This window comes from Macrobrachium rosenbergii, chromosome 31 (assembly GCF_040412425.1).
Source record: "Macrobrachium rosenbergii isolate ZJJX-2024 chromosome 31, ASM4041242v1, whole genome shotgun sequence".
In the NCBI taxonomy this organism is placed as follows: domain Eukaryota; kingdom Metazoa; phylum Arthropoda; class Malacostraca; order Decapoda; family Palaemonidae; genus Macrobrachium; species Macrobrachium rosenbergii.
The window spans coordinates 14,420,384-14,434,340 of NC_089771.1; the positions used below are offsets into that span (position 1 = coordinate 14,420,384).

The 13,957-nt window shown below is 38.5% G+C and overlaps 1 protein-coding gene across 1 annotated transcript in view; it reads left to right on the forward strand.

The window, feature by feature from the left end:
- Positions 1–13,957, forward strand: part of Hr51 (Hormone receptor 51) — a 154,790-nt gene that overhangs the window by 18,274 nt on the left and 122,559 nt on the right. The window contains exon 2 of the mRNA XM_067132191.1: positions 3,820–3,936. Within this exon, the coding sequence (XP_066988292.1) occupies positions 3,820–3,936 (117 nt within the window). The remainder of the gene's footprint in view (positions 1–3,819; positions 3,937–13,957) is intronic.

Genomic DNA, 13,957 nt, shown 5'->3' on the forward strand with positions numbered 1-13,957 from the left:
AAAAATCTGATACATTTTTTTATAAAATACTGAGAGAATTTTTATAAAATACCGACAGATTTTTATAAAATGCTGAAATAATTCTTATTAAATATTGACTGAATTTTTAAAAAAACTGAGAAAATCTTTATAAAATACCGACAGAATTGTTTTAAAAATTGACAGAATTTTTATCAAATGCTGATAGAATTTTAATTCAATCCTGAGAGATTTTTTATAAAATGTTGCGAGAATTTTTATAAATCCCGACAATTTTTATAAAATACGGACAGAATTTTTATAAAATACTGACAGATTTTTATAAAATGCTGACAGAATTTGTATAAATATAGACAGAATTTTCATAAAATAATGACAAACTTTTATAAATTATCGACAAAATTTTGTATAAAATACTGACAGAATTTATATAAAATACAAAAAAAATTTTATAGAGGCACTGAAAGCGACAGCAGAAGGGATAAAGTTACCTGGAAAATTCTCAAAAACGTAAGGTCTCCATATTATATATTTTTTAGTGACAGAGCAAGATATACGTTTAGATTAGGTGTAAATGTCCCATTGTCACAAGGTATGAATTGAGAGGCATGATATGTATATATATATACAGTATATATATATATAAATATATATATATATATATATATATATATATATATATATATATATATATATATATGTGTGTGTGTGTGTGTGTGTGTGTGTGTATGTATGTATGTATGTATGTATCTATGTATATATATATATATATATATATATATATATATATATATATATATATATATATATAGATAGATAGATAGATAGATAGATAGATAGATAAATAGATAGACAGATAGATAGACAGGTATGAATTGAGCATGAATTGAGCATGAATTGAGGGCACGAGATAAATATATATATATATATATATATATATATATATATATATATATATATGTGTGTGTGTGTGTGTATGTGTGTATGTATGTATGTATACATCTATATATATATATATATATATATATACCATATATATATATATATATATATATATATATATATATATATATATAGATAGATAGATAGATAGATAAATAGATAGACAGATAGATAGACAGGTATAGTGTAGGCGAATTGAGCATGAATTGAGGGAATTGATATATATATATATATATATATATATATATATATATATATATATATATATATATATATATATATATATATATATATATATATATATATACTATGTATGTAATATTATATATGTATATATATAGATAGATAGATGGATAGATAGGTATGAATTGAGCTCGAATTGAGGCACGATATATATATATATATATATATATATATATATATATATATATATATATATATATATATATATATATATATATATATAAATACATATAAGTATACTGTATATATATGTATATATAGATAGATAGATGGATAGATAGGTATGAGTTGAGCTGAATTGAGGCACGATATATATATATATATATATATATATATATATATATATATATATATATATATATATATATACATATATATATATGTGTGTGTATACTGTATATATATGTATATATAGATAGATAGATAGATAGATACACATAAGGGCCGGAGCTGAGGCTCGATACATACATCCTGAAGGAAGTAATAGGGAAAGGCACTCTCATCCTTTTAATGTTTATTTCCAATGGCGACGTTTCGCGAAGAATCCCGAGTCACATTTTCAAGGCTATAAAATATAATTTGCGAACATTAATAACTCAAATTAATTTATGGTGAAATGCAATGGCAACAACTCTTTATGAAGTAAAAGCATTTAAAACAAAACACCTCATTCAAAGACAAACCCATTATGAGTCAAAGGGGTTCGCTAAAATCTTAAAACAACCTACCTATACGAGAGAAAGAGCAAGACCAACATAAATAAATAAAAGCAGAGGAGGAAAACCAGTTGCCCAAACTAGGCTATAAACAATTTTACCAATGAAGAATTAGAGGAATTTATTTCTGGTGATAGAAATTCATTTCTCGTCATAATGTGGTTCGGATTCCACAATAAGCTGTAGGTCCCGTTGCTAGGTAACCAGATGGTTCTTAGCCACGTAAAATAAATCTAATCCTTCGGGCCAGCCCTCTCTAGGAGAGCTGTTAACCAGCTCAGTGGTCTGGTTAAACTAAGATATACTTAACTTACGGAAGACGATTGAGCGTTTAACTACGGTACATACAGTCTTTTTGATAGTTGTGGATTCTACGATGCTTCAGTCATTGTTGTTCTGCACTTGGCCTTAAGATGGCAACACCCTTGCTGTTAATATAAGTTTTACATCATTTTGAATGGTTACGTATATTTGATTGTTCAGGGTTAGATAACCTGGTACCTGTTCTGTGGCTTACGCCCCTGTGGGAATGTATGCGGACCTAACAGCCTCTTCGTGCATCCCACGTATATCCCGTGATCACATCCCGGGCAAGCGTATTTGTATACGACGCTGGACGAAAGCACAGGACTGAGTCGGTCTTTGACTCTAAACAGAGACCCTATTCTTAAGGGATTTTCCGGGATAATTTTCATTTTTGTAGTTCGTTTTTCTTTAATTTTACATTGAACTCTATTTTAACCCTCCTCCATAGGGCTTAGACTCACTCATCAAACTGGATGAGCTTCCACGACGAAATATCCTTTTTCATGAAAAATCTCACTAATAACTGTTTTCCTTCACGAATTTTTTTTTCCAGGTACATAAAAAAATTGCTAATGGGGAAAATGACTCAATCAACACCTGTATCTACTGTGCCGAAACTGAAGATGCATGCAAGTTTCCCTTTCGTGCATGACGATACTTTCAGAAGAAAATGCACATCGATTATTCAAAAGAGTTTTCCTGCTTTGAATTTGAAAATTTTCTCGAAAAATCCCTTAAGAATAGGGTCTCTGTTTAGAGTCAAAGACCGACTCAGTTCTCTGCTTTCGTCCAGCATCGAATACTTCCCCGGGATGTCATCAAGGGGTATACGTGTGATGCTCGAAGAGGCTGTTAGGTCCGTGCACAGATTCCCACAGGGGCATAAGCCATAGAACAGATACCAGGTTATCTAACCCTGAACAATCAAATATACGTAACCATTCAGAATGATGTAAAACTTATATTGACAGCAAGGATGTTTCCATCTTAGGCCAAGTGCAGAACAACAACGACTTAACCATCTTAGAATCCACAATTATCAAAAAGAATGATGTGCCGTCGTTAAACGCTCAATCGTGTTCCATAAAGTTGTTTATAGCCTAGTTTGGGCAACTGGCTTTCCTCACTCTGTTTTTATTTATTTATGTTGGTCTTGCTCTTTCTTTCGTTTACGTAGGTTGTTTTAAAATTTTAGTGAACCCCTTTTACTTATAATGGATTGTCTTTGAATGAGGTGTTTTATCTTAAATGTTTTTACTTCATAAAGAGCTGCTGCCATTGCATATCACCATATATTAGAGTTATTAACGTTCCCAAATTATATTTTATATAGCCTTGAAAATGCGACTTGAATTCGTCACGAAACAATCTGTATTGGAAATAAACTGTTTAAGGATGAGGATGCCTTTCCCTGTTGCTTCCTTCATGACGTGTATATATATATATATATATATATATATATATATATATATATATATATATATATATATATAATATATATGTGTGTGTGTGTGTGTGTGTGTGTATGTGTGTATGTTTGGCTAAAAGTTTGAAAATACGATGGTCCAATTCTTAATCAAAATATTAAAATTTTAAATGTAATCTTAATCTATATTGTTGAGGTCTATGAAAGAGCACTTTAAAAGAAGAAGAAGAAGAAGAAGAAGAAGAAGAAGAAGAAGAAGAAGAAGAAGAAGAAAAAGAAGAAGAAGAGAGCATGTTTTTGACAGCAACGCTGCAACATTTTCGCGTATGCCCATTTGGCCAAAGTCTTGAGTATGCTACGTAAAGGCCACGCAGGAAAGAGAAGGGGGAACCAGGGGGCCACCGTCCCCTTCCCCCGAGCCCTAGGGCCAGTTAATCTCTGGAACTGAGCCCTCTGTGTATAACAGCCGTCGCAGAAGCTTTGGGAATCTTTAAGAATCTTCCCCAAAAGAGTCGTGGCCACGGTAAAGAATCGTCCCTTCGGATCAGGCCAACGGCCAAAGTTTCACACCTCCGGAAGATATTAAAACGTGGGAATGAGATTACGGAGGCCTGGAATAGCTGGGTTATAATTTCTCCCAGGCAGTGAGTGCTATGGCTATTACGCCTCACCTTTCTGGGAATTTATTTTGGGGAGGGGATGGGGAAGGGCGGGGAGGGGGGGGGATAGGTGGGCCAAATCTTATCTTCTTCCCTAGCGCCTAATCTGCCTTCTTCCTTTTGCAACAGTTTTGACTTTCATTTTGGCTCTTAGTTATTTCTCTCTGCCTGGGGTGGGTTTAGTGGTGGGAGGAGCGGGAGGGGTCTGTTTTGAGGGATTCTGGAATGGGATGGGGTTGCAAGGGGGATAGGAGAGGGGGCTGCGCACCCTGCAAAAGAAAGCTTGCGATGATGGAGAGTTATGGCATTTTCTCCAGGTTTTATTTTCTGAGTGGAGATATATTCCTCTCTCTCTCTCTCTCTCTCTCTCTCTCTCTCTCTCTCTCTCTCTCATACGCACACACACACACACAAACATACGCACACGCACACACATCAATCACAGTTAAACCCTTTCAACTTTCACCCAGAACACATATAATGAAGTCTTGCTGGTTTTGGAACCGTCCTATTTCCCTCATCTGTCCTTCTGTTTTCATTCTGTCCTTTACTTCCCTGATTCTGTCCCCCCTCCTCCCCGTCCACATGGAGGTACCCACTCCCCCAACCTTCTTCCCCCCCACCTCTAGTACGCTGCGGTGTTCTTTCACTTATCAGTTTATCTAATTACCTTCCCGCTGTTCTTTTATACAAATGTCAACTCGGATAGGCGAGGGTCGACTCCCCTTGTTCCCGTTTTCTGTTACGGTTCAGTGACCCGTCAGGAGGGGAGACTCAATTATAGCCACCTTTTCATGCATTTTGTCGCATCCTGGCTTTGACAAGACTGATAGAGCCGTGCCGTGTGAGATCTCTCTCTCTCTCTCTCTCTCTCTCTCTCTCTCTCTTTCTTTGAAACGAAAACGAGGCTGCTGCTGAATCCTCGTTTGTTTTTTGAAAGGCGTCGTCGAGCTAAAATGAATAGTGAGGTGTATAGTTGGGCACATAATTGAGTCACACGCTTGTCGTTCGTCACTTGTGGTCGGCGAGCGAGCCATCAGGGCCAGCTGGACCCCCCGCCGTTAGCAACCCGCCCGATGCTACCTGCAATTATTGCTCGAAAATATGGGGCCACGTGTCTACTTTTATTCGCTTGTGTTTGGTGATTACCGTATTAATGGCTTGGCATGACAGTCTGTGATGCCTTTCACGTCACTCCAGATTGATTGATTTGATCCCGGATGGGCGCACTTTCATTCTTTTCGACTCTATTAAAGGTTTTAATGTACGCAGCAAAATGGGTCGGTCTTTCCTCTAAACACATTAAAATTCTATTTTCATAATTTAACGTCTATTCTCAGTGGCTAAACCACCAACCTGAGTTGTTTAGCACGAAGAGAGCGCAATAATAATAATAATGAAAACAATATTATTGCTAAAAAAAAAATCACTTCTACAGAGAATAACGTTCGCGCGAATCGCCAAAAAAATTGACTGCAAAATATTTCCCAATTCAAAATTATCTTTTTAGTATATAATAGTACCATCAATTGAAAAACTTAAAATACAATATATGTTTAAACATACAACATACTGGATGTATAATTCACTGCATAAAGAATGCATACATACAGAAACTGCAGACATTTTCCTAGCCCTGTAATACTGTAATGATGTGTTTTGAATTACATTCCTAGCAAATCTGTCTGTTACCAGGTTTACAGGAAAACTAAAGTTTTAGTTGTCTGTAAAAGAAGACTATTGACATAGCTATTTGTCCGTTCGTCCGCACTTTTTCTGTCCGCCCTCAGATCTTAAAAACTACTGAGGTTAGAGGGCTGCAAATTGGATATTGATCATCCACTCTTCAATCATCAAACATAAGAAATTGCAGCCCTCTAGCCTCAATAGTTTTTATTTTAAGTTAAAGTTAGTCATGATCGTGCGTCTGGCACCGTTATTGGTGCCATCACATGCCACCACCGGGCCGTAGCTGAAATTTTCATGGGCCGTGGTTGAGAGTTTCATACAGCATTAAACGCTGTACAGAAAACTCGATTGCGCCGAAGAAACTTCGGCGCATTTTTTGCTCGTTTTCTTTTGTGTGTGAACCAATTAATGGGTGATTTTCTCTAGATGTCTAACTTTGGGAAGGAATTATCCGAAGCCTAAGATTCACATGTGAAGATCACATACTCTTGTCGGTTTAAATGCTTCATAGCCAATAATATATTTATGGAATCCTTTCAATATTTATGAATTTGGACATAAATTCCCAACTAGTTAAGCGTACCAAATGAGACTTATTCGAATACAAGTCAAAACTCACTGTCACACATTTTTAATAGTTTAAATGCCCCAAAGGTAGTTATAATATGTTAAGCCCTTTCCTGTTTAATGAACTAAAACCAAAATATTTCGCAAAATAAAGTTCATCAAGTTTGAATGATAGAGGTTCACAGACTAAATCACAAAACAAGTTACAATCTTTATGTAATTTTCACTCAAATGAACCTGAAATTGGTACTAAGTTCATTTATTAAGATACTAAGTTCATTTATTAACTGCAGGGTACTTTTGACGCAGGAATGTCCTCAACTATATAATTATGCTTTATTTTCACTTTGATCTGGTTTTTATACGCAACGGGAAAATCTTAGAAAATAGCATTTAAGGCTGGAAACATTTCCTCTGTGCTGCCAACAACACTACTGTATACCAGCAACAGACATCATCTGTAATATGATTCTCAAGTTATATTAATACGTTCAAGTTGAAAATAGCTTCACAAATTATGATTCCTTTTCCTCGGAGAATATTTATAATAATGTTTGCTGGCCTTTTTTTTTCATCTGAATGTAATTTATAACATAACTTTACCATTTCTATGGGTATTAATGAAAATTTATTTTCAATAATCTACAGCACATCTATACGATTTCATAATCTCAGTTTTCCTTTCTTCATCTTAACAGATTTTACAGAAATTTTGCAATTATTTTATTTTAATATTTTTTTAGTCTACGTCCCATAAAATCCAAATAATTATGTTAGATGTATTTCTGTTTATGTGGGTCTTTAAAATGATACAGCTGTTATTTCATTCTCTGTGTAACGTCATGTGAGGTTCCTTCACAGGCTCATGGGAAACACTACGTATAAACTTGCGTCCAGAGAGAGAGAGAGAGAGAGCCAGAGAGAGAGAGAGAGAGAACAAGCATAGCCAAAACTTCAGCAAATTTCCAAAGAGAGAGAGAGAGAGAGAGAGAGAGAGAGAGAGAGAGAGAGAGAGAGAGAGAAGCATTCTCCAAACCAAAACGAGAGAGAGGGAGAAATTCTCCTTCAGATTTTCAAAACGAGAGAGAGAGAGAGAGAGAGAGAGAGAGAGAGAGAGAGAGAGAGAGAGAGAGAGAGAGAGAGGAGAGAGAGAGAACCGTTCTCCAAACCAAAAAAGGATGGCACCACCGACTTATTCCAGAGAATCCTTTATGGGAATGTAAGGTTGGGTGGGAGGGGGCGGGGGGTTACCAAGGCTTTATAGGACGCCCCCACCCTTAAGAGAAACAGAAGGAGGGGCAAGTGGGTCCCCTGCCCTCCCTACCAAGGGCCCCCGCTGGGCCACGTCCTCCAACCACCCAAACACGCCGTCAAGTGCACAACGGCCTCCCTCGCAGGGACATCTGTTGTTGGAGTCAATTCACCCTGCCGAGTCTCCTTCGTCTTTCTGAGCCACAGGAGGTTCTTCTGTGGTGTCCGTGCAGATGACTGGTTGCTACAGAAGCTGATAATATAATAGAAGAGAGGAAGACGAAGAAGTAGGCTTCTAGGTGTTGTATGTGTGTATTGTGTATTGTTCATGTAGCTGTATACACACACACACACACACACACACACACACACACACATATATATATATATATATATATATATATATATACACACACACTGACATTACACACACACGTGTATATATATATATATATATATATATATATATATATATATATATATATATATATATATATATATATATATATATATATATATACATACACACTGTACATATATATATATATATATATATATATATATATATATATATATAATATATATATCTACACAAATTTCTTCCTGCACATGGCATAGCTTTGGAATTCCCTTTCTACCTCTCTGGCCCAACCCGAAAGACGACAAGAGAAAGATAAAGGACAAACGCCAGGAAGAAATGTCCACAGGGTAAATAAGGGAAGAGGCTGTTTGACAGGAAATACAAGGTCGCCTGAGATGGGGAGGAATTTTTCTCATAAAATCAGTGGAGCATGCAATAAAACAGTACCTGTAATAAATGGGAATTTCTTTATAATCCCATTTTCCAATCTGTATATTAAAGATTACTATCTGTAAAAGAATTTGTTTATGAATCTTAATTCATGTATTATAATAATCTGACTATTCAAATGTTTTTACCTCTATGCCTGGATTAAAAAACAAACAAACAAATAAATAAATAAGTAAATGAATAGCAGTAGTAACAGACTGGAGGGTCACAACAAGGCCTTAGGGTCACAGTTCTGATGCGTGTGTAGCTCTTCCTTGGAGACATGGGGCGTGGCAAACCAGGTGAGAGTGAGTGGGTTAGCGTGTGTGCGGGGGCGGGGGGCGGGAGGAGGTGTGTGGGTGTGATGTAGGTGTGGATTTGGGTGTGTGGGATAGGGAGGGGAGGGGGAAGAAGCTTAGCTTCTCAAATAAAGCATGAAGAATCGTATACTCTTGAAGGCGTCGCTATTGCTTTGCACTCACAGAGAGAGAGAGAGAGAGAGAGAGAGAGAGAGAGAGAGAGAGAGAGAGAGAGAGAGAGAGAGATGCATTATGTCCGCTTTTTGTTTTCTTCACTCTGACTCCAGCTGCAACCCACATTAGTCGACTAACAAACATGTACATAATACTTTAATTAAGTCAAGGCTCTACCACTTGCACTAAGAGGCATGTGAGAGAGAGAGAGAGAGAGAGTAGTGCCCACGGATATCATGACCTGAGAGAGAGAGTAGTGCCAAGGGATATTATGAAATCAGAGAGAGAGAGAGAGAGAGAGAGAGAGTGACACAAGGGATGTTATGGCTAAGAGAGAGAGAGAGAGAGAGAGAGAGAGAGAGAGAGAGAGAGAGAGAGAGAGAGAGAGAGTAGTGACAAGGGATGTTACGGCCTGAGAGAGAGAGAGACAGGGTGAGAGAGAGAGATAGTGACAAGGGATGTTATGCCCTGAGAGAGAGAGAGAGAGAGAGTAGTGACAAGGGATGTTATGGCCTGAGAGAGAGAGAGTAGTGACATGGGAGAGAGAGAGAGAGCGACAGAGAGAGAGTGTAGTGACAAGGGATGTTATGGCCTGAGAGAGAGAGAGAGAGAGAGAGTATTGACAAGGGATGTTATGGCCTGAGAGAGAGAGAGAGAGAGAGAGAGAGAGAGAGAGAGTTGACAAGGGATGTTATGGCCTGAGAGAGGAGAGAGAGAGAGAGAGAGAGAGAGAGAGAGAGGAGAGAGAGAGTATTGACAAGGATGTTATGGCCTGAGAGAGAGAGAGAGAGAGTAGTGACAGAGCGGTGTTAGAGAGTATTGACAAGGGATGTTATGGCCTGAGAGAGAGAGAGGTAGTGGACAAGGGTGTTATGGCCTGACAGGGATGAGAGTGCCAAGGGATGTTATGGCCTGACAGAGAGAGAGAGAGAGAGAGAGAGAGAGAGTATTGACAAGGGATGTTATGGCCTGAGAAAGAAGAGAGAGAGAGTAGTGCCAAGGGACGTTATGGCCTGAGAGAGAGAGAGAGAGAGAGAGAGAGAGAGAGAGAGAGGATGTTATGGCCTGAGAGAAAGAGAGAGAGAGAGAGTAGTGCCAAGGGACGTTATGGCCTGAGAGAGAGAGAGAGAGAGAGAGAGAGAGAGAGAGGTGAGAGTATTGTCAAGGGATGTTATGGCCTGAGAGAGAGAGAGAGTATTGGCAAAGGGACGTTATGGCCTGAGAGAGAGAGAGGAGAGAGAGAGAGAGAGAGAGAGAGAAAGTAGTGCCAAGGGATATTATGAGCTGTCGATTATAATGAGGCCGTTAATGAAGATCCACTTATTATCCTTAATTAAGTAAGTCACTTATACACAAATCTAAAAAAATAAATAAATATATATATATATATATATATATATATATATATATATATATATATATATATATATATATATATATATATATATATATGAAGGAGCATCTATTGCTCTATGGGACCAATGCTTCCTCAAAAAATGAGAGAGGATATGGCAATATTTGATGAAAATGAGATTTCAGGGAAAGAAGAAATGCAAAAAAAAGAAGACGGTGACTAAAGAAGAAAGTTAAGAAAGAAGAAAGTCAACTCGGGTGAAAGGTGTTTCATTTCCATTTCACTTTCAAACTGCTTTCATTTAGACCCTACAATAATTCGCGTTCAGTCTCAGGAATTGTGTCCATACAGTCTAAAAAATTTCTTGGCCCCTCTCCTGTTTCTGTTTATCAAGAGGCAGGCGGGGTTTTCGGCCCTGGGCTAGAAAAGGGCATTAGGTTCTCCTTCATATTGTTATTGGAATAATCCTATTTCCTTACGTCATACTATTTTCCTTCTTCATCTCCTTCGGCAGCAGAGTCCTCAGCCCCAGCAGTAGCAGCACCTCCAACGCCATCACAATCTTCATCCCTTTCCTTCTTGCCCTTCCCTCTTTTGCTCTCTTGCACCCTATTTCTTCCTCTGCTCCTACTATCAAGACCTCTCTCTCCCTCTCCCTCCCCTCCTTCCACTCACTCTCTCTCTTTCTCTCTCTCCCTCCCATCCGTCCACCCCTACCCCTCCCCTTCCACTACTTCATTACTATGCAAGGGTGGTTGTCGCTTCCCTAAAACAATTTACTCAACCCACGGCCACGGCCCTCTCATCTCTCTCTCTCTCTCTCTCTCTCTCTCTCTCTCTCTGTACGTATCCATCTGAAGAACCTTACAAATATAAGTCCTTCGCCTGTGCTCGTCATCCAAGCGAATATATTTTACCTCCTAGACCACATTTTTCTCCCCTGAGGTCTCATACCTCATGTCCTAATTACCCTTCGGTCTCTCTGTCACCATCCTCATTACGATCAGCAGCATGACCCATTCGGTCTCCCCGTCCTGTACCCATCCCCAAAAACCAAACCCACCCCCTTCCCGGGTCTCACGTCTGGCCCTCAAACAACCCACCTCATCCCCTCACAGACCCGTATATCGCACACGAAGCTCGAGCCAGCCCGTTCCATCCTCTAATCCTATATCGGGGAGGGGTGGGGGATAGGAGAGGGGGAGCGTCCTCCAGCGGCCCCCTATGGTGGTGGCCGTGGTAGCAGCAGCAGCAGCACCAGCAGCAGTGGTGGAAGTAGCAGTAAGAGGTAGCAGCAGCGTCTCTGCTCAGATTGAATGTTATTGATTTAAGATTACGGTAGCGCGACCCCGACTTAACAGACCTCACAGGACATCCGGCGTGGTGTGCGGCTTCGACGGCGGGAAACGCGATGACTAGGTGGCCAGCCTTTACCACAGGCACCATTGTGGACCGGCCCATTAAAACTCCCTTTTCTTTTCCTTCTCTCTCTGGACTACGGCAGTCTTCCCAGAGGCTCCGTTGTGGACTGACCCACTAAAAACCCGTTTTTCCAGTTTTTCTTGAGGCTCCATTGCAGACTGGCCCATGAAAACTCCTTTTTTCCAGTCTTTCCAGAGGCTTTATTGCTGACCTGTCCATTAAAACCCCTTTTTTTCCTTTCTCTCCGGACTACGACATTCTCCAAATGCTCCACTGTGGACTGGCCCACTAAAATCCCTTTTTTCCAGTCCTTCCACAGGTTCCATTGTGGACCGGCCCATTAAAACCCCGTTTTTTCCAGCCTTTCCAGAGGTTCCATTGTGGACCAGACCATTAAAACCCTTTTTTTTCAGTCTTTCTAGAGGCTCTATTGCGGACCAGCCCATTAAAACCTCCTTTTTTCCTCTCGGTGGACTACGACAGCCTTTCCAGAGGCTCCATTATGGACCGGCCCAATAACATCCTTTTCCATTCTATCCAGAGGCTCCATTGCGGACCAGCCAATTAAAACCTCCCTTTTTTCCTTTCTCTCTGGATTACGACAGCCTTTCCTGAGGCTCTGTTGTGGACCGGAACATTAAAACCCCTTTTTTCCGGTCTTTTCAAAGGCTCTATTGCGGACTAGATCATTAAAACCCCTTTTTTCCTTTCTCTCTGGATTGCGACAGCCTTTCCAAAGGCTCCATTGCAGACCGGCCCATTTAAAACCTTTTTTTTTTCGGTCTTTCCAGATGTTCCGTTGCGGACCCCGCAATAATAATAATAATATTAATAATAATAATAATACTAATAATAATAATAATAATAATAATAAAATACACGAATTTTATTGTTTCATGCTACGAAACTTTCAGTTTATTTCTCATATTTGTACAATCTAAGTAAGACTTCCCTTTCATGGTAGTTCTATAAAAAAAATGACTCCTCTCTCTCTGTCTCTCTCATATATATATATATGGCCCATCCAATTACAACCCCCTTCTTTTCCTTTCTCTCTCTGGACTACAACAGCCTTTCCAGAGGCTCCATTACAGGTCAGCCCACTAAAAATCAGTTTTACTTCCCTCTCTGGATTACGACAGCTTTTCCAGAGGCTCCATTGCAGACCACCCCATTAAAACTCCTTTTTTTCCAGCTTTCCAGAGGCTCCATTACAGACTGGCCCATTAACTCTCTTTTTTCCCCTTCTTTCTCTAGACCACGACAGCCTTTCCAGAGGTCCCATTGTGGACCGGCCAAATAAAACCCCTCTTTTTCCCCCTTCTTTCCCTGGAAGGCTTAGGCATGCTGCCCATTAGCTTCCATTACCAACTAATGGGCACCCAGTGGTTATGGCAGGTAATTCCATGACCAAGAGGTCGAAGTATTTCTAACGTAAGCGGGTTTGACCGATGGATGGAAACCTCTCTCTCTCTCTCTCTCTCTCTCTCTCTCTCTCTCTCTCTCTCTCTCTCTCTCTCTCTGCTGTTTGGTGAGTCTTCGAGTCCGTGCGCCGTTGGTCTCTTTAATGATTATGGCCCAGTGCCGACAGAGGATCTCACAGCTATTTGTGTGACTTTGGATGTCCTTTGTTGATATGCTGATTTGTTTATCATTTATTTATTTATATTTCTATTATATATTTTGCTATGTTCTTTATTTTCTCTGTTTTCAGACTGCTATTCTATTCTAGAGAAAGTTGGCATAATAATAATAATAATAATAATAATAATAATAATAATAATAATAATAATAATAACTAATAATAATAATAATCTGTTTTCAGACGGCTATTCTATTCTAGAAAGTTGGCACTAATAATAATAATAATAATAATAATAATAATAATAATAATAATAATAATAATCTGTTTTCAGACGGCTATTCTATTCTAGAGAAAGTTGGCATAATAATAATAATAATAATAATAATAATAATAATAATAATAATAATAATAATAATAATAATAATAATCTGTTTTCAGAACGGCTATTCTATTCTAAGAAAGTTAATAATATAATAATAATAATAATAATAATAATAATAATAATAATAATAATAATAATAATAAAATACACGAATTTTATGGTTTCATGCTAAG